Source organism: Podarcis tiliguerta (genome assembly GCF_965153285.1).
Source record: "Podarcis tiliguerta genome assembly, chromosome: 4".
NCBI lineage: Eukaryota > Metazoa > Chordata > Lepidosauria > Squamata > Lacertidae > Podarcis > Podarcis tiliguerta.
The window spans coordinates 26,187,548-26,208,726 of record NC_139537.1 but is presented as its reverse complement, the minus strand read 5'-3'; the positions used below and the strand labels follow the sequence as shown (position 1 = coordinate 26,208,726).

At 43.7% G+C, this 21,179-nt stretch overlaps 1 protein-coding gene across 2 annotated transcripts in view; it reads right to left on the bottom strand.

Moving 5' to 3' along the window:
• Positions 1-21,179, bottom strand: part of LOC310675940 (cilia- and flagella-associated protein 337-like) — a 35,541-nt gene that overhangs the window by 11,630 nt on the left and 2,732 nt on the right. The window contains exons 2-21 of one of the 2 annotated variants that reach the window (XM_083437046.1): positions 19,738-20,020; positions 19,009-19,062; positions 16,874-16,957; positions 16,480-16,545; positions 15,539-15,769; positions 14,715-14,794; positions 14,219-14,311; positions 12,948-12,993; positions 12,427-12,473; positions 11,056-11,173; positions 10,870-10,939; positions 9,221-9,464; positions 7,524-7,626; positions 7,281-7,432; positions 4,903-5,005; positions 4,570-4,676; positions 4,357-4,436; positions 4,201-4,255; positions 1,581-1,626; positions 1,218-1,277 (exon numbers count right to left, since the gene is read on the bottom strand). In XM_083437046.1, coding sequence (XP_083293172.1) covers positions 1,218-1,277; positions 1,581-1,626; positions 4,201-4,255; positions 4,357-4,436; positions 4,570-4,676; positions 4,903-5,005; positions 7,281-7,432; positions 7,524-7,626; positions 9,221-9,464; positions 10,870-10,939; positions 11,056-11,173; positions 12,427-12,473; positions 12,948-12,993; positions 14,219-14,311; positions 14,715-14,794; positions 15,539-15,769; positions 16,480-16,545; positions 16,874-16,957; positions 19,009-19,062; positions 19,738-20,020 — 2,122 coding nt within the window. The remainder of the gene's footprint in view (positions 1-1,217; positions 1,278-1,580; positions 1,627-4,200; positions 4,256-4,356; positions 4,437-4,569; positions 4,677-4,902; positions 5,006-7,280; positions 7,433-7,523; positions 7,627-9,220; positions 9,465-10,869; positions 10,940-11,055; positions 11,174-12,426; positions 12,474-12,947; positions 12,994-14,218; positions 14,312-14,714; positions 14,795-15,538; positions 15,770-16,479; positions 16,546-16,873; positions 16,958-19,008; positions 19,063-19,737; positions 20,021-21,179) is intronic. The other variant, XM_083437047.1, reaches the window with a different exon arrangement.

The following is a 21,179-nucleotide window of genomic DNA, read 5'->3' as shown; positions in this document are numbered from 1 at the left end:
CGGAGCTGTACTTCATGTATCAATCAATGGGCAGTTCAAGCCCTGCAAACTGGCACCACATAAGACTGAACTGTGGCCAACCACAAAGCCTCAAATGTCAATATTGCTGCTACATGTCCATCCCCCCCAATCGAGAACAAGTCTTCATAAAAGATAAGGTAGAAACTTTTAGCAGACCAACTTTTACCCCTTAGAATGTACAGGACTTCTGGGTTATATTGAGCTCATAATATGCCCTAGGAATTTGCTGAAGCTCAGCAGCTCTTGCACGTTCACAGAAAATAGTAAGCTACAGAATATCCCCCTTATTGGGTCCTCCTTCACTGAAAAATCAACAGTAGTCATTTGGTCTCTACTGGGGATGTGAGAGAAATCATTTTGCACTTCCCGAACAGATGTGCAAACTAAAATACAGGCATACTTCCTAGTTTGCAAGTCTCCTGATTTTGCAATGCAAATGGGAAAGTGCTCATAAAAATGATTATATTAGTGAAAGTAAAGTTTAAAAAGCTTTACGTTACAGGAAATTGTATGCAAAAATGTTTGTATATTATAGAGAAAATTCCATACAGAAATGCATTTATTAAATGAAATGCATTCAAAATACATTTGAATTTTCATGCATACTTTCTTAAAAAAAATTGCAAACTGATATGGAAATGGGGAGAATTGAACTTAAAGGCTGGGAAAAAGAGAACCAGGCAAAAACTGAAATTGTCTGGTTCATCCAATGCTAGTCTTAGAGTGGCTCTACACACAGGGGGGGAAACACTATAAAAAGTCATAAATCATAGAAAAAGGGGAAAACGCTATGTAAAATTGCATAGACAAATTTTGTGCTCTACAGCGCCATCTGGTGTTGCATGTTTATAATGCATTCAAAACACTGTTTTTTACTAATGTACTTGAGTCCTACAGTTCCATGCATACTATTCAAAAGCATCAATAAATTAATCTAATAATAATAATAATAATATTTATTACTTATACCCTGCCCATCTGGCCGGGCCTCCCGGTAAGGCCATTCTGGACTTACTAAGGCAGAGGTTAAGTTCCAGTGAGCTGAACAGAACTCCACCTGCTTCAGTCCGCACTGCATACCACCTATATGAAATTCTACATATCAAACACCATACATGTGCTCAGCATCAATAAAGAGTTTTCGAAGTATACAAAAAGGGCATTTAGATTTGAAGAAGGCCAAGGTGGAATCTTACTATATCATCCTGCCAGTGGGCTTGAGGTTTCTGAAAGTGATGAAAGTTTTCTGTGGAATCCTGCAACATACATACAGCCAAACGAAAAGATACATATGTGTGAACATAAGGATATATATGTATTTTATAAGTTTATGACAAAGATTCTGTTTCTGCTTGTTCCTCCCCTTTTTGACTCTGACACCAATGCTGTTAGCCAGATGTGCAAAAAGAGAGTTTGGCCTTAATTCTACCATCCCATTGGCCAGGCTCAATATCTTCCCCACCTATTTTCTACCCCAGTGCTTTGGCACAATGTGAAATTTCAATAATGAATCATGATACCGTATCAAAATGCTTTTCATGTGCACTTTTGCTACTTACATAAAACAAGTTTATCCTTCGATCCCATCCAACACCTACGATGTACCTGGAAGAGGAGTTAGCAAACAAATGTTACACGTATATTTAGGGCTGCCATACGTCCAGGCGGTTTTTTGCTGAATGTTCGGGAAAACCCGGATTTATTTTTTAAAACTTTTTAAAAAGCATCCCCCCCCCCCAAGCTCAACTTTGTCCTGATTTTCACTTTTGGGAATATGACAACCCTACATATATAATTAGATCATATTCTAGAAATATCACAACCCAATTTGGTTAGGTTCTGTTTCAAGGCACAGGAACAGAGGAAACTCCCTCAAACTAAGTCAGATCATTTGTCCATGCAGCTTAGTATTGTCTGCACTGACTGGCAGCAGCTTCCCAGGTTTTTTAGGCTGCTGGGGTCTTTCCCAGCCTTACCTGGAGATGTCTGGGGTTGAACCTGGGACTTTCTGCATGCATTATATCCCCCCCCCCATTATATTTCCCATGAAAATGTCTGGTTCATAAATATTTTAACAAATAACTAAAAACTCAAATTAGAGGTTCTGCCACTACGCTATGGCCTTTCGCCAAATTGGCAACATGAGATTCTAGAAGATGGATGTCCCTTTAGCCTCTGCTTGTCCAGTGTTAATGGAAACTTTTCCATTTGTCCAGCCTGAGGATGTGGACAGAATCCTTGAAAAGGTGAGAGCTACCAAACGTGTTGAAATATACTCGGAGTTGAGAGTGGATTACATGCTCTTTATTCAGCTCATAGTGGTGAGGAGGAATGGAAGTTCCCCCAGAATGTCTGCTTTATATACATTATTTACACAATGGGCCCCACGTGATTGGCTAATTCCGGGATTCTCCTGTAGGCCAATCAGGTTGAGGATTCACTTCCACCCAGAGCTGGATTGGGTGGCTCCTGTGGACCAATCAGACTGCTGCATTTTGGATCTTATTCAACTCAGTACATAACACGTGTACTAAATCCTTGCCCTTCCTGGCTCTTAAAAAAGGGGGCAGAGGGGGACTGGCTAAGTCAGTGGCTCCTTAGAACAAGGCATGGCTAAAGGAGGCAGTTGCAAGGCCTCTACTGAAAAATCCAGACCTGAATCCTGAATTATGGGATAATTATCGGCCAGTTTCTAATATTTCAACTCCAGGGTTTTTTTTGGAGGAGAAAGATGGCTCTAGATCCATTTCAGGCCTGATTATGGGACTGAGATAGCTTTGGTCACCTTGGTGAATGATTTGTGCTGAGAATTGGATAGGGGGAGCGTGATGGTTCTGCTGGACCTTTTGATATCAGTGACCATGGTATCCTTCTGGGATGGATATGGAATTGGAAGTACTTTTTTTTTTTTTTTACAGTTGCATAGCATATACCCACTAGCAAGGTAAAGGTGAAGGTAAAGGTAAAGGTAAAGGTAACCCTGACCGTTAGGTCCAGTTGTGACCGACTCTGGGGTTGCGGCGCTCATCTCGCTTTATTTGCTGAGGGAGCCGGCGTACAGCTTCCAGGTCATGTGGCCAGCATGACTAAGCCACTTTTGGCGAACCAGAGCAGCGCACAGAAACACCGTTTACCTTCCCACCGGAGCGGTACCTATTTATCTACTTGCACTTTGACGTGCTTTCAAACTGCTAGGTGGGCAGGAGCTGGGACTGAGCAACGGGAGCTCACCCCGTCGCGGAACCAAGCCGCAAGGAATTCCACACACAAATGTTGCAACAACTCTTTACCTGATCTGGTCTTTAGCAAGTAGGGAATGTGTCAGTGTGCATTCTGTCTGACAACTTCTGAGCAGGTCTCTCTAGGTATCCCCTTTATAAATGGCTTTTGATCTGCATGAATTAGCAGGTGACCACATTTGGCTCCATGCCATTCAAAGCATTACCAGCTAATCTCTACATATTAAACACCTGCTAAAGGCACCCAAGGTGTTAGTATTCTTTTTTCCTGGCAGCATTATTGTATGTATTCATACATGATCAAATGCCTTTGCAATCCAAAGGAAGCCCCATAGCTCAGTGTGACAGCATAGGCTCTGCATTGCAGAAGGCTGCACATTCGACCCTTAGCATTCCTTGCCTAAAAACTGAAAAGCATTTGAAGTAGCAGGGAGGTGGGAAAGGCCAACTCTGAAAAGCAGAGGAGCCACCATCAATGGTCTCATTCAGTATAAGGCGAAGAAGTCCTTTGTTATGCACTAAGCTTGGATCCTAGAACAATAAGCAAGTAGGATCCTAGACTGCAACAACTGACTGGCTTGCAAGAAAAGACCAATCAGGCTCCAGGAGGGAAGCAGAATCAGCCAATCAGACGGGACTCATTCTGTAAATAATGTATATAAAAGCCAGAGGTTTGGCGGGCAATTCAATCACTGCCTTACAAGCTGCAATAAAGAGCATGAAATCACTACAGGACTCCGAGTATATTTCATCCTTACAGCAAGGATATTTTGTGGAACACTCATGGGGGGGGGGCAATTTAGGTGACAAAGATACATGTCAGATTCTCAGAATGCCATATGGAGAAGAGAAATGCACCTGAATGAAAATAAATTAACTGCTCCTTCCCTAAGATGTCGCCCTTCAATGGCAAGATCTGGTTATGGTCTGCATTGCTTACTTGTTTTTGTTGACTTCCACATAGGTGCAGCCACAGACTTCGTCACTTTCGTCTTCTGCAGGTAAGAAAAACACAGGAGCATTGCGACATCCAAGTCGTATGAGTTTTCTACAGACATAACATTTTTTTGGCCACTTGTGACAGCATGCTGCTTACCTCTTTTCAACGTGTGCAAGCAATGCCCATTGTTGTAATTCCATACATTCAAACAGCCATCTCGTCCTCCTGTGATTAGTCTAGAATGTGAATGAAATAAATGCATCGTTTATTCCACCTGCGTAGATACTTGTGTGCCGGGGTGGGAACACACAGCTAAAATTTATATAGAGTGGGGGTCCCCCCCCAAAAAAGGCGTATTTAGAAACATACCTTCTTCTGCTAGGATCGAAGGCGAGGCAGGTTACCGCATAACCACCATGAGCGTTGCCAAATTCAAATAAGTGCTTTCCGCTATCAAAATCCCACACCTTGACCACCTTAAAAAAACACACACACACACATACATAGGAAAGCATCTGAATAAACACCATGGTCAGGATTCAATGGCTCACATTTGAAAGAGTAAGTAAAAATGAGTCCAGTTCTATGCACAGAGAGCAAACACAAAAAACTCAACTACATGTGTCAAAATAGAACAGCTACGCATTGGCACATTGGGAAATACATGGAGTTGGTTCTATTTTACAGTATCGTTTCACTTACAGAACCCTCACAGCAGCTCACAACATGCCTGAACACTTCGTTGAACTTGCAGCACAAAACTGGCTTCTTATGGGAAGTAACCAAGTGAGGATCTGGAGGCAATCTTCCTTATGGAGAATAAAAAAACAAAAGAAGTGAGGATCAAACCATCAATACAGCAGTAAGTACACCTGTATGGGGCTTGTCTGGATGGCAGCCTCTCCAGAACTGATTTAGAATTGCAGTATGTGGGAAATGTGGGGAGGTTTTTTTACTTAATTAAGTCTTGCTGCTTAATGTTAAGTGAGAATCAGCCTAGAAAAAATCAGGTTCTGACACCTGTCCCTTATACAGCAAAGGAGGTGTGCATGCACAGCTGATGTGAATATAGTTGAAGTTCAGGGGTGTGTCTGGTGAGCTAAATATCCTCATCTGGGGCTGGCAGGGGTGCTGTTGACTACTTAAAGGGCTTGTAGCACTAGCCCATTATAAAAATTTGCTTTAAGATTCGGGGTGGAATGATCTGTCAATCCTTCTCTCCATTTTTTCCAGTCCTAAACTCAGTGCTCCATATTTTGCAGTCCAACAACACCCCGGGATCTCGTCAAGATTATTTTCAAAAAGAAAAATGTAAAAGGTTTGAATTAAACATGGAATTTAACATTTTGTGGCTTTGTAATGTTTTCATGTGGGACGCGGGTGGTGCTGTGGGTAAAACCTCAGTGCCTAGGACTTGCTGATCGTATGGTCGGCGGTTCGAATCCCCGCGGCGGGGTGAGCTCCCGTCTTTCGGTCCCAGCTCCTGCCCACCTAGCAGTTCGAAAGCACTCTTAAGTGCAAGTAGATAAATAGGGACCGCTTTATAGCGGGAAGGTAAACGGCATTTCCGTGTGCTGCACTGGTGCTGGCTCGCCCAGATGCAGCTTCGTCATGCTGGCCATGTGACCCGGAAGTGTATCCGGACAGCGCTGGCCCCCAGCCTCTTAAGCGAGATGAGCACGCAACCCTAGAGTCGGACACGACTGGCCTGTACGGGCAGGGGTACCCTGACCTAATGTTTTCATCTCTGTAAATTAACCCTTGTTGGCAGCAGTTTCTAGTATTCCATTCTCCATAAATACAGGGGCGTAGGAAGAGGGAAGCGGGGGGTGCAGTCTACCCCAGGGCGTAATCCCTGAGGGGGTGACAAAATGGCACGCCACGGGGCACGGCACTTGCCGCGGGGCCTGGCCTGCAGTGTGCCCGAGGCACGCGGCTCTCCTGGGAGTGACAGGGTGGCTCAGGGCCCCGCACTGCCCAAAACAGCAACGTAGGGCTTGTGTCTGCCAGGAGGACGCTGTGGGCAGCTCACCGTGCCACCCCCCTGGGTGGATCACCGTGGCGCCCCCATGGGCGGATCATCCTGCCCCTGCCACTCCAGGTGCCAGAGCAGCTAGCTACGCCCCTGCATAAATACAGATCTTAGATGTTTAAGGGCCAGACTATAGTGGTGCCTCGGGTTAAAAACTTAATTCGTTCTGGAGGTCCATTCTTAACCTGAAACAGATCTTAACCTGAGGTACGACTTTAGCTAATGGGGCCTCCTGCTGCCGCCACACGATTTCTGTTCTCATCCTGAAGCAAAGTTCTTAACCTGAGGTACTATTTCTGGGTTAGCCGAGTCTGTAACCTGAAGCATCTGTAACCTGAAGCGTCTGTAACCTGAGGTACCCCTGTACTATGTGTTGTTCATCATGTGATTAAACAAACGTGAGTAATCATGCTGCTTTTCTTTTAGAGAAAAAGCAAACAGAGTTTTCCCAATTCGGAGAATGACCCCAATTTGGATTGGGCCTCAAACTAGTTTCCTGGTGTCAAATTATTTTTTCCCCTGGCTACTCCCTCCCACCCCAAATTCATGGTTTACTGCTAACATCTCCTGCTCTGGAGGGTGGGACTCAAACCAATGGCTTCAAGTTGGAAGAAAAGAGATTCTGACCAAACATTTGGAAAAACTTTGTGACAGTAAGCGCTGTTTAGCAGTGGAACAGACTCCCTCGGGAGGTGGTGGACTCTCCTTCCTTGGAGGATTTTAAGCAGAGTTTGGATGGCCATCTGTAATGGATGCTTTAGCTGAGATTCCTGCATTGTGGGGGGGGGGTTGGACTAGATGATCCTCAGGGTCCCTTCCAACCCTAAGATTCTATTATTCTATTATTCTAAGTCAAGCATGGGCTGATTTTAAGCAGCAAACTGGCAAGGGACCCCAATCCAGATTAGAAACACTTTCCAGATTGGGGACTCAATGGCAGTTTTTTTCTCCAAAATAAACATATCCATGAACACTCATTTAAACACTTAGTTTGGCTTTAAGACCATGAGTTCTGGTCTGTTTGCTTTCGTCGTCTTCTTCTTTTTACCGTAGTCTTAGATGGAGAATAGCCAGTGTATCCGTGGCAACACAGAGCGATCTTACGCCTGGTATGTAGTGGCAAGCACTAATCTCTCCTTTAATTCCACTGTTTTTTGAACAGGCTGTGAACAAGCAAGTCTGGTCCTCAACATCCCAAATCTGCAAAAAAATAATAATTGAGACACGCTAAAGAGAAAGTACTGAAGACGTGACAAGTGTAACTCAGCGCATGCAAAAAACAGAGACAGACCTTCACTGTGTTGTCCGTTGACATGGAGAATATTTTATCCTCTTCAGATATGTGGACATAGAAGACAGGGGCCATGTGGCCTCTGAGCATGCCTGTTGCCCTTCTGCAATTGGACCAGAACATTAAAGACTGAGCGGCTTCAAACAATGAAACAAAAGAGATGGATTAACATTGGCACCACTGTAACTGAAACACATACAAATGAGGGAGAATTGTAGTACCAAGTGAGAAAGATGGATGAACTAGCGCAGTGTGGCCACATCCACACCATACTTTTTTAAAATAAATAAATAAATATTTTTATTAAAGTTTTCTTGGTTTACACAGGTATGCACAATGTCTCTTTTTTCAAGTTATGTTTTCCATAGGTCAGCTTCATTTGTTGAGACATTAGGGTTACATTAGAAGAAGAAGAAGAGTTTGGATTTGATATCCCACTTTATCACTACCTGAAGGAGTCTCAAAGCGGCTCACATTCTCCTTTCCCTTCCTCCCCCACAACAAACACTCTGCGAGGTGAGTGGGGCTGAGAGACTTCAAAGAAGTGTGACTGGCCCAAGGTCACCCAGCAGCTGCATGTGGAGGAGCGGAGACGCGAACCCAGTTCACCAGATTACAAGTCCACCACTCTTAATCACCACACCACACTGGCTCTCTCTTAGGAATAAAAGGGGGGAAGAGGTGGAGTACACCATACATTTTAAGCGTTCTTAAACCACTCCAACAGTCAAGGATTCGTCCCCACCACCCAAAAAAATAAAGAATAATGGGAACTGTAGTTTGTGAAGAGTGCTGAAAGTGGGTAGAACACTCACTGTTATGTACTGAGTTGAATAGGATCCAAACTGCAGCAGTCTGATTGGTCCTAGAACAATAGGATTCAGAATGCAGCTGTCTGATTGGTCCTAGAACAATGCAGCAGTATGATTGGTTGGCAGGAACCACCCAATCATGCTCCAGATAGAAGTGAATCCACAACCTGATTGGCTTACAGTAGAATTCCGGAATTAGCCAATCATGTGCAGCCCATTGTGTAAATAATGTATATAAAGCAGATACTTTGAGGGGACTTTCATTCATTCCTCCTCACCACTATGAGCTGAATAAAGAGCATGAAATCACTTTGCGACCCTGAGTATATTTCACTCACCAACTACAGTTCTCAGGATTCTTTTGCAGGAATCCCTGACTGTTGAGGTGGTATAAGAGAGCTTTGCATGTATCGTGTGGGCATGAGCTGTGATTCTTTTGTTCTTGACTCTACCTGCCTCAGATTTTCATGCAATGTTAAGACACCCGTTGGATCCAATCACTGTAATGGTCAATAACCCTCTGGCAGACAGGCCTGGATGTCAATACAAAGGCATTAAACATTTAAAGCAGTATCATACCGCTTTAAAAAGTCATGGCTCCTCCTAACTAATCCTGCATAGTTTGTTAAGGGGTGCTGAGTGTTGCTAGGAGACCCCCTCACAGAGTTACAGTTCTCAGAGTGGTTTAAGAATCCATCCCTCGTCCCAGGAAACTCTAGGATTCATTAAGAGTTTATTGATCTAGCTGCGGTTTATCTGTGCAATATTTCAGAAGACAAATCACAGCAGTCTATTTGTTCTAAATGATAATAGTTTATAACTAACGGCACAAAGAGTTTAACAAAACCTTATGAGAACAGCTGCAGCAATGCAATAAAATCTTACCCAGGCATATAGGGATTCCACATCCGAATGATTCGATCCATCCCACCAGATACAAGAAGGTTATTCTTTTTGCTAAGTGCAAATGTTTTCACTCCTTTGTGGACTCGAAAAACAATCTGATCCCCCTCAGCTCTATGGGAGGGAGATCCTAGGACCGACTGTGCTTTCCTTGCCTTGGAATCTTTCCTGTGTTCTTTTATTTCCCTCATCTGTTGCTCAACATTGGTTGCTCCCACAACACAACCTATAGAAGGACAAATGTTTCTGAATCAGCCGTCAGGCCTCAAGTAGACTTTGACACGACTGATAATACACAATAAACACTCTCACATTTTGGGATTGGAAAATGCAGACCATTTTAACATTTAAGAAAACAGGAGGGAGATTCTTGCAGTGCTTGAAGTTTTCCACATTCTAGGTAAAAGGAAAGGATATGTAAATATGGTCTTCAGTGGTCACCACTGAACTCTACAGACAGGTCTGACGGATAAGACCATTTAGGCATCAAGAAACTGCTCTCAGGGAAAGATGATTTCACACACTGCTCAAATAGGCAGATAGTTATAGGACATGGGGTGTGTGGGGTCTGGTTGAAAAGCACTGGAGAGAAGAGAAATTGCCTTCATAACGTAGCTGACTGTAGAAGACACAAAAGGCCTCAACATCCAATCATGTAAGCCACACATCTGCCTACCTCCATTTTCTCACTTCCCAACACATCACAGCTCTATGCCAAAACCAAATGTTGAAGGCAATATTTCTGCTGTGTGGAATCTACCACAAGTAAAGGTAAAGGGACCCCTGACCATTAGGTCCAGTCATGGCCGACTCTGGGGTTGCAGCGCTCATCTCGCTTTATTGGCCAAGGGAGCCAGCGTACAGCTTCCGGGTCATGTGGCCAGCATGACTTAGCCGCTTCTGGCAAACCAGAGCAGCGCACGGAAATGCCGTTTACCTTCCCGCCGGAGCAGTACCTATTTATCTATTTGCACTTTGACATGCTTTTGAACTGCTAGGTTGGAAGGAGCAGGGACCAAGCAACGGGAGCTCACCCCGTCGTGGGGATTCAAACCACCAACCTTCTGATCGGCAAGACCGAGACTCTGTGGTTTAACCCACAGTGCCACCCGCAAATCTACCACAAGTAGAACCTGCCATTAGAAGTACATAAGCAGAGCCCTGTTGGATCTGTCTGCTCCAGCCAGTTAGTTAATTTTGGGCCCTCAAAATGTCTATTAGTTCTAAATTGGCAAGATGTCTGCATTTTTGTGATTTTCCTGTTGGTATATGCCACACGACTTTTAATTCTTTTTGATGAATTTATTGTCGTTTGCTTTATTTATATACTAGTGTGTTTGATATTATTGTGATTAAAATGCTCGTTGCTTTTCTAACACTACTGTGATTATTGTGAGCCGCTTTTGAGCTCAACAATTGAAAGGCAGAGTACAACTATTAAATCAGATCAAAAATCAAACCTCTGGAGGCCAGAGGTTCCTCATCCTGCTCTAAACTTTTCATCCTGACTGATCACATGGATGGTACCTGCAACGTGACTACAACACTGTAACATGGGAAGGAAAAGAAAGCCAAGCAAACAGAAACATGTAAGAACAATTTCCCGGATTCAAAAGCAGAAATATAATTACCTATTACTATGGCTGTAGGCTCATGGCTTGAAGCAGAAATGACTGCTTTAATAGAATCATAGTATTTCAGCTAAAAAGACAGAAAACAATAATACATTATCAAAATGCTACAAAATATTGGTTAAATAATGTTGTGTTGTTAATATTGTTTTATAATTGTATTTGGCCTAAATTTACAATGTTTACCTGAGTAACCCAGTCTCCATGAACTTTCCAACGGATGTAAGTGGCATTAGGAGAAAGAGCTGCATTCTCAAGGCTAATATTTGGAAGGTTTTCCGATTTGGGAAGCTTTTTCCACGTTCTGAAACATGTTCAGAGAACATAATAACATTCAAGAAAAATAATTAAGCTTGTCCATGCTATCAGGTTCCTAATTTGGCCATTTATCGTCATAGGAAGCACCTGACCTTTGTTTTGCGATTTGCGAAATGTTGTGAGTTCATTAGTGGAAGCTCTCAGAGCCTCAGCGCGTTCTGTTGTTTCAGAGTTCACCTTGTAGGTCCCTAACCTTTCTCATCTGTGGGCTCTAAAGCCAATTGCAGCACCTTCATAATTGACTGAAGAGGACAACTGGCTAGAAAAGCCCTGAGTTCTTGCATGACCTTCCAATTAAGTACTGAAACACAGAGTCAAGTTATCTCCCTTTGTTAAGAAGAGTAGATGCTCCTCTTCCCCTTCTGTTCAGCTGGAAAATGTCCTCCTAGATGTCACCCTAACCTTTTGTTAGTTTTGTATGTCTATCTGCAGCAGAGCAGAGACAGGGAAGCAGAGAAATAATGCTCTTCTGCACTAGAGTTCAGTTGCCACATGGTCATGTGTATTGCAGAAGAGCTTAGTCCCTGTACAGCAAACCGCCAACTTATACAGGGGTTACGTTCCAGGGATCATGCCTAAAGCCAAAATCACATATACAGTGGTACCTTGGTTTACAACTGTTCCAGAGGTCCGTTTGTAAACCAAAACAGGTTGTAACCCAAGACGCGCTTTCGCCAATGGGGCCTCCAAATTTTTTTTTGTTTGTAATAAAAAAAAAGGGGGGGGGGTTGTAATCCAAAAAAAGGTTGCAAACTGGGACACGCACTTCCGGGTTTGACATGTTTGTAATCCAAAACCAAGACATATGCAAACCAAGGTACCACTGTAATCAAAACCCATTGGGTTCAATGGCAGGTGGGACTGCCAAAGTCATTTCCCCCAGAACCCTGCCCCCTTTCCACCCCCTTTTCATTCATTCATTCATTCATTTTTTGCCAAATGTGTAAAGCTGAATGCGCACAAGTTGAATGTGTGCTGCTTACTGTACCCAGAAAAATTGGTGTCCAGAATCCAAACTTACTAGCTGCATCAGCCGTGTTAAACAGCCACCACTGTAGAAACACAGCAATAGTAGCTCCAAACCTCCCAAGATAACGGGGCCTCTTCTAGGAATTGTTTTCTGTTTCCAGGTTTGTGGCTACCGTTGCTCAGGGAAGTTGGCAACTGGAAGCACACCTTTTGTGGAATGATTAACGAAATGTCTACTTTAATTCTCAACAGACACTGTCAAACACTTGCCTGAGGACCTCTCCCACAGAGCAGATGAGCAAGATATTGACACAGCCCTGCAATCACAAAGAAGATGCACACTTGAAAGATGCTGAAAACAAACGGCAGGAAAGGTCACAATGGGGCGGCTTTCAGGCTTTTGAAGACAAAACCCTGAGATTAATAGGATGAGTAGGACTCTCTTGCAGCAGCTGTTCTTATTGATAGGGAATCTGCACCGATTGCCTGCTTTTCATGTAGTTATGGATGCAGGCATGGTTGCAAGGGAGATTTCCCATTAGAAAATTATTTACGAGAGGGATCTCCCTTAGTCCAACCTTGCTTATCTGAAAGTCCTCTACTTTGCCATACATACTGCATCCAGCCAATACTGTACAACCTCTGGCATTTTCTTGCTATCTGTTGTACTTTCCCTACACATCTACTCCATAATCCGGGGAATTAAACAGCAGCGGTGGCAAGCTGGGTTCCTCACCCACTGAGTTTTAAGGCCTACAGTTTCCCTAGCAAACGTTTTTCCCAATACACACCTGGTCATCTCCATAAAGAATCATGCATTCATCATGATCTGTGTAGCTGAATTGGAGGGGGGAAACAAAGAGGAAGAAAAATTAAAATCAGTGTTCTGAGCCAAAATAATATTTTGGATTGCACAATAATTTCCAAGACAAACCTGAAGACATATCTAAAGCAGATTATGTTAACACCCAAGGTTTTAGCAGAAACTATTGGTTTTGCCAATGGGACACAGGTGGCTCTGTGGTCTAAATTACTGAGCCTCTTGGGCTTGCCGATCAGAAGGTCGGTGGTTCGAATCCCCGCGATGGGATGAGCTCCTGTTGCTCAGTCCCAGCTCCTCCCAACCTACCAGTTCGAAAGCACACCAGTGCAAGTAGATAAATAGGTACTGCTCTGGCAGGAAGGTAAACGGCGTTTCCGTGTGCTGCTCTGGTTTCGGTGTTCCGTTGTGACAGAAGCAGCTTAGTCATGCTGGCCACACGACCCGGAAAAACTGTCTGTGGACAAACGCCGGCTCCTTCGGCCTGTAAAGCGAGACGAGTGCCGCAACCCCAGAGTCGTCTGTGACTGGACTTAACTTTCAGGGGTCCTTTACCTTTATTATTATTATTATTATTATTATTATTATTATTATTGATTTTGCCAGCTTGTCTTCATGCAGTGCATAGTTAACCAATTGTTATAAGAATTCTAAGGTCTCAGACATGAAATGAATTTTCAGAAGTTTATAAGTATATAAAACCATGGCACTCTCCCTCCCTGTGGTTTCCTGCAGTCATGCTTTATAGCATCAGCACTCAGGGCATTCATCATGAGAAATCAAAATGGCATTTAATGTCATGGGGAAATTAAAATGACAACTTAACACAGGCTGGCATTCAGCCCAAGGAGACTCAGAACAGGTCCTGGGGCCTTGATAGCTACTAGAGGCAGTGGTGGAGCTTCATGCTCCGGCACTAGGGGGCAGAGAGCAGGCGGAGGCGGGGCTGGCGTGCATCCCGGGGGCGGGGCGGGGCGAGGGGAGCCCCAGCTGCGATGGCACCCTGGAGATCGCGCTGCCGGGGGCAGTGTGCTCCCTCCCCCCGCACTCCTCTTCCTCCGCCAGTGACTAGAGGGTCTTGGGTCCTGATTCTGGGCCTGCTTGGGAGTTCCAAGTAAACCAACCTGAGCTTGAAGAAGAGGATATACCGTAAGTGTAATAATAGATATAGCCACACATATAGAAGTATGCCATGATTATTAGCAGATAATTGACATAAGACCTGAATTTTGAGTGCCTTACCAGTAATCCACATTCAAAGGTATAGCTTCTAAACCACTAATTTGAAGGTAGGGTTCAAAGTTGGAGCTTTCATAGAGCTGAAGTTCACGATCCCTGTCACAAAGTTGAAATATTATATATTTTACCATCATGGGTTGTATGAACTGGTTTCCCATAATAAGGAGGCAATTTCGCATTTGAAGGAAGGATTTTCATTCCGAAAACAGTGTTGGGGAAAAGGTTCAAAACCTTCCCCAAGTTGTGACCCTAACTGAGGGACCCTTGCAGCTTCTATTTGTTAACATTCAAAGAGACAAGAGATTCTGTTTCTGATCTCCATCATCCCGTCAAGTTAGCCCCAAAGCCAATGCCCTGTCTGCTGTGCCAACCCTGTAATGCTGGCCAAGATCCCAAACTACTTTGTTTATGCAGCTTTCTCCAGTCAACCCCAAAGCTTTGGATGAAAGAAATATGGGTAACAGGCCTTTATGTGAGCTTTTGCACATAGGGCACTTACCCAGTTCCCAATATCAGCTTATTATATGGTGTCATGACAGTGAAATCCATCAACCACTTAGATTTTCTGTAGGCTTTCTCCTTAAAAACAACAACAACAATCTTTATTACGGTCCAGAGACCCAACAAATCGTTACAAAGCAATACACAATTCATACAGCCTACCTCCAGGTTAAACAAGCATTTTGTTCAGAATATAGGGATCATTGGTTCTTGCAACCACCGATAAGAACTTTGCCACTGCTAATGTTAAAAACAAGAAAAGGCAAGAAGTTAAGTATTGCTTGCCAACTCCAAGGTATGGTCTGAAGGCACATGAGGCCACCATCTTACTGAAGCAATGTAGATCTGGGTTTGGATGGGAGACTGCATTGGAGCCACGCACAAGTATGCTGCCTTGGGTTCCATGATGAAAAACAGGCAGGATTGAAACATAAGGGGTGGGGGTGGGAAAATAAGCAATCATTCCTGAATCATGAATACTTTGGCTCTCATCTTTTCAAAGGAAAATTGAACTAAAAGTAGCTGAGGTACAGACAGTCCCGGGTAGAAGACAGGAGGACACAAATATGTTAAGGAAGTTCAGGTGAATGAGGAGGAACTTTTAAAATATAATCTTGCCAGAACTTAGGGCATATAAACCAAAATAAATAAGCAGGCCTTGCGCCAGTCACTGCCTCTCAGCATAACCCACCTCACAGGGCTTTTCTGAGGAATATATGAGGAGAGGGAGAAGCATGTTTGCCATTTTGAGCTCCTTGAAGAATGAATAAATAAGTAAAAACGGCCATCCCAGAACCTATGACATGAGAAAATGTGACATACAAACACCATCTTGCTTCGTATCAGCTTGAGCTGTGGTGACCAGAAGGAAATATGTCCGTCTTCTCGAGCTGTTATCAATGTGCTATCCAACAGCGAGCAAATTTTCAGCACAGGCTCTCCATGTGGGATCTCCTTTATGGTGGCAGGTAGGGCAAAAGAGACCTCTTTCAACCGGGCAGATGACTCATGTTGTTCAGCATATTCCAGCTGCATGTATGTGCAGAAGTCATGCTGGGGCGGAAAAAAGTGACAGTCATTGTCTCAGCGTTCAAGAGGCCAGATCCCATGCCTATGTACTTGAAAGTGAGTCCTGCTGTGTTCAATGGGGCTTACTCCTAAGAAACTATGCATAGGAACAATGCCATCATAAACATCTCACTGCCAAAATGGAGCCAACTAATGTTGGTAATGTATGCATTGTGAGGTACCAACTAAGGGAGAAAGCAAGACCCTTGTTGTATCACTAAGAAGTTCAGTGTCCACACTTTAAGGATGAAACTTCACATTGATAATGCAATCTTATACATGTGTATGGTTGGAGGAGAAATTTGGTTTTGTTTGTGTTCTGAGAACCAGCCCCTCCACCTGCCAAACCTCATGGGACAAGGGAAATCATAGCATACTTTAGCCTTTCTCAACCTTGGGGTCCTAATTGTTGTTGGACTACAACTCCCATCCCTAGCTAGCAGGACCAGTGGTTGGGGATGATGGGCATTGTAGTTCAGCAACATCTGGGGATGCAAGGTTGAGAAAGGCTGGACTTATTTAGTACCCTGTTTTATAGAGAAACACATTAACATCTTTCTTTCAGAGGCATATTCCTTGACTTGGCATCATCTTTTCACTCATTCCAATAAGCGTTGTACTCCTCATTCATAGTCACATCCTATTTTAAGCAATTAATTAATTATCGCTTACTGGGGTTTCCAATACACACTTACCCAACGAATTCTGCCAGTTGCAGAACAGTCAATTTTCATGAAAAGCTTTTCTATTTGTTCATCACTCTGTAGGAGCAAAGGATGTACACAACAACCTTCAACACACAAACGGTCAAGGTGACATGAGGTAGTTTCTAGCTTCAATCCAGCAAACATGAACTGCCCCAAATGGTGGCACCAACAAAGATTAAGGGCATGGAAGCCAGAGGCTAACAGTAGAATCCTATGCATATCTACACTGATGCAAGCAACACTGACTTACTCCCAGGTAAGTGTGTAGAGCACTGGAGCCTAAATACAGGACAGAAAGGGCTCCCCCTCCCCCTCTCCCCATTCCATCTCATCTATGGTATTATGCCATTGCGGTATGGTTTTCAAACTGTGCTTTGCTTACTGCATTTTGTGACCCCATGCATTTCTTCAACGTGCGCTTGAAGTTTTCCACATCCAAATACTTATGTCCATTAATTTCTAAGTCCTGGAAGCAGATAAAACAACAGGAAATATAGTGTGCTATTATGAAGCAGCAGACTTGCCAAGAGAGCCTCATTCTGGTACTATTTCTTTCTCCCTGGACAGATCAAACCTGAATGCAAACATAAAGCACAAAGATATTTTATATCTCATGTCTTTGCCCAAAATTGGGTAGACACTCCCAGTGTATTGGGGTTCCTAAGGACCCTGTCCCTGAGCAGCTTTCGATGTCACAAGGCAGACCTGATTCACTTCTAGGTTTGCCGGTTTTTAATCCTGCTCTGTGGTTCTCACTTTAACAGCAGTTTGATGTTCAGTAATTAGCAAGTAATAACATTTAGTGCCAGGTCATCATAATACAATTTGCCTGCTGATCGCTGCTTCTTTTATTAAAGGCACATAAACAAGCCAAACAAAAACTCATTATGCTTCTCACTCATTCAGAAGTGACTATTAAGAGACTTTGCTCAAAGCCTCTCTCTCCTCCATGTCAAAGACACTTCTCAGTACTTTGCTCATAGGGAACCCTTAGAAGTCCACGAAACCAGAACTCCCAAGAGATGTTTGATGCATCTAACCCTAAGGATGTGAATGGACCTTAAGATGCATTGGACCTTAAGACCTGGCTTAAGGTCCTACTTGAGAGGTTCCAGGAGGCATCTGGCTAGCCTCTGTAACAACAGGGTGCTGGACTAGATGAGCCTTTGACCTGGTCCAGGAGACTCTTATGTTCCACAGCACCTTGTTGACTACAATGCATGAGGAAGAGAGGAGAGGACAAGGATATGGTTGCAGGTGAGGGCTGGACACAGGGCCCACAAAGCCCTGCTTGAGACATCTTTGCAAGCTGACATATCAGAATCATAGCTGTCAACTTTCCCCTTTTCTTGCGAGGAATCCTATTCGGAATAAGGGAATTTCCCTTTAAAAAAAAGGGAAATGTTGACAGCTATGATCAGAACTGATATTTATCTTGCATTGCAATACATCAGTAATGATTACATTGCTCTCTTGCAGACACAAAACTCTTAACAAAATTCATGAACACACTTTCTCAATACTTCCTTACTCCAAACTTTCTGAGGCATAAATGTAAGTTTCATAGAATCATAGAGTTGGAAGAGACCACAAGGGTCATCGAGTCCAACCCCCTGCCAAGCAGGAAACACCATCAGAGCACTCCTGACATATGGTTGTCAAGCCTCTGCTTAAAGACCTCCAAAGAAGGAGACTCCACCACACTCCTTGGCAGCAAATTCCACTGTCGAACAGCTCTTACTGTCAGGAAGTTCTTCCTAATGTTTAGGTGGAATCTTCTTTCTTGTAGTTTGTATCCATTGCTCCGTGTCCGCTTCTCTGGAGCAGCAGAAAACAACCTTTCTCCCTCCTCTATGTGACATCCTTTTATATATTTGAACATGGCTATCATATCACCCCTTAACCTCCTCTTCTCCAGGCTAAACATGCCCAGCTCCCTTAGCCGATCCTCATAAGGCATTGTTTCCAGGCCTTTGACCATTTTGGTTGCCCTCCTCTGTACACGTTCTAGTTTGTCAGTGTCCTTCTTGAACTGTGGTGCCCAGAACTGGACACAGTACTCCAGGTGAGGTCTGACCAGAGCAGAATACAGTGGCACTATAACTTCCCTTGATCTAGATGCTATACTCCTATTGATGCAGCCCAGAATTGCATTGGCCTTTTTAGCTGCCGCGTCACACTGTTGGCTCATGTTAAGTTTGTGGTCAACCAAGACTCCTAGATCCTTTTCACATGTACTGCTCTCAAGCCAGGTGTCACCCATCTTGTATTTGTGCCTCTCATTTTTTTTGCCCAAGTGCAATACTTTACATTTCTCCCTGTTAAAATTCATCTTGTTTGTTTTGGCCCAGTTCTCTAATCTGTCAAGGTCGTTTTGAAGTTAAATAGGTGCCCTTCTGTAATTGGTATGAGAGAACAGTTTGTTTCCAGTCAATATGCTAACAGCAAAACAATATGCAGAGTGAAAGGATCAGTGAAATAATATACACTGATATGATTTCATTGGGATGGTCATACCTGAAAGGCCACATGTAGCTTTTGAAGCTGTTCCAGAGTTACTTGCTGCTCAATCTTGCCAAGACAAAAAAATAAATAAAAATGGAATAATTAAATGATGATGCACATGGGCCCCTTTTAGGACTTGGGAGGTGCTCGTGGATTTAATGTTACATGAGGACACCTTTCAATTCATTGCAACCTATGTTCCCGCAGCCTTGCTCCTCCCCCCCCTGTAAATCACTGCGACTCACCTGCCAGGAAGCTAGTCTAGCAGCTCCACCCCACCCAGTGAACCACTTTGGCAGCCCAGTCCTCCAAAATCTCACTACCACTAGATGATGCCTTGCATCATCCGCTACCTGAGGCAGCTGCCTCATTCTGCCTAATGATAGGACCAGACCCGGAGCATATGCTATCAGGATGCTGTGGGGGGAAAGGCTTCCCCATGCCAAGCGATTCCTACCTTGTCCATAATGTTTGCAAGTAGTTGGAACCATGGTGTATGAACCTCCATCTCTTTGTTTCATGTTCCAGGTGGTTGTTGGGTGTGTCTGCAAAGTGGCTTTCAGTGGAGATTGCAAAGTGTGCTGTGCGGTTCTAACTGACTCTATAGAGGGAACTGCTCTCTGACATCATGGAAAGCCAGCGAGCCCATTGTCATCCAACAAATTCAGATTCTCCTCGTCCTCTCATAGCACTTACCATTTTGAAAAGCCCTTCGGAGCCCAGCAAGAGAATTCACTATACCTTTCCTTTCCATTGGCTTCTGGATGAGTCAACGCGATGGCGAACGCTTTCACTCTCCAGTATATTTTCCATGAGTCCAATGGAGTGACTCCTCTGCTGCCCTTTCAGCAGCTCCCTCAGCAGCCATTCTGGAAGCTGCTCTATCTCCTCCTCCCGAGCTTCTGAAAAACTGCTAAGGGAAACTGGAGACACAGCTGGCAACCTGCACCCTCCTAATGAAGTCTGCGCACGTCGAAACAGAAGGTCTGTTGTATCTGTCGTCTCTCTCAACTCATTCAGAATGCTGTCAGAGCACAAACACCAGAAGGCAGGCGTGGAAATTGCTATTATTATTATTAATGAACTAAATATCTCTTAATAATAAATTACCTATCATTAATTATTAGTTGCTGGCAGTAGCACCAGTAACAGTAGAAACAACAGTAGATTGTTTCCAGACTGAGGTAATAGTTTTCTTTACAAGTTACAGCTTATGCACAAACACACTTCCTTTAAATTACAAGTTACCATATTTTTTTCAGTGAATCCAGGGACACTTTTCAAGTTCAACGGATTTTGTATGGGGACTGATGTGTAAATCCGGGGACTTTTCCCCGGGAAACAGGGACGTCTGGTAAATCACATTTTTCACCTCAAAGAATTCTGGGCACTGTCGTTTTTTTTAAGCATTGCTGGGAATTTTAACTCTGTGAGGGGTAAACTACAGTGCCCAGAAGTATTTGAGGGTGGAAATGTGCTTGAAAGGTATACAGTGGTACCTCAGGTTAAGTACTTAATTCGTTCCGGAGGTCCGTTCTTAACCTTAAACTGTTCTTAACCTGAAGCACCACTTTAGCTAATGGGGCCTCCCGCTGCTGCCACGCCGCTGCTGCATGATTTCTGTTCTCATCCTGGAGCAAAGTTCTTAACCCAAGGTAATATTTCTGGGTTAGTGGAGTCTGTAACCTGAAGCGTATGTAACCTGAAGTGTATGTAACCTGAAGCGTATGTAACCCGAGGTACCACTGTAGTGCGAACACCGGGACACAACTCTATCCATCTATAACCCTCACATTTTTCAGTTATCATGTGATTAAATGGGGAGGGGAGAGAAATGGAGGGCATAACAAGGTGAAGTGACTCACTCAGATTCTCCAAGGACCTGCACACATTAACATGTCTCCAATCTGGACATTTCCTATATTAAACCATACCTAGAGTGACTGGTTGGGCATAAACAATAGGATTGTAGGGGCAGGGTGGGTGAGTCATACAAATATTTCTGCTTATTGTCAGCCTCCGTAACATGTGCTGGAGAAGATTAAATGTAAATGGACAAGTCAACAACAAGCTGGTCTTGGCTGGTGTCCAATGGGGTTGGAAGTCTTAATGTCATTTAATACAACCCTAATTTCCTGGGTTGGGTACCATAAGAGACAGCCAACTTGGAAACTAGCGTATAG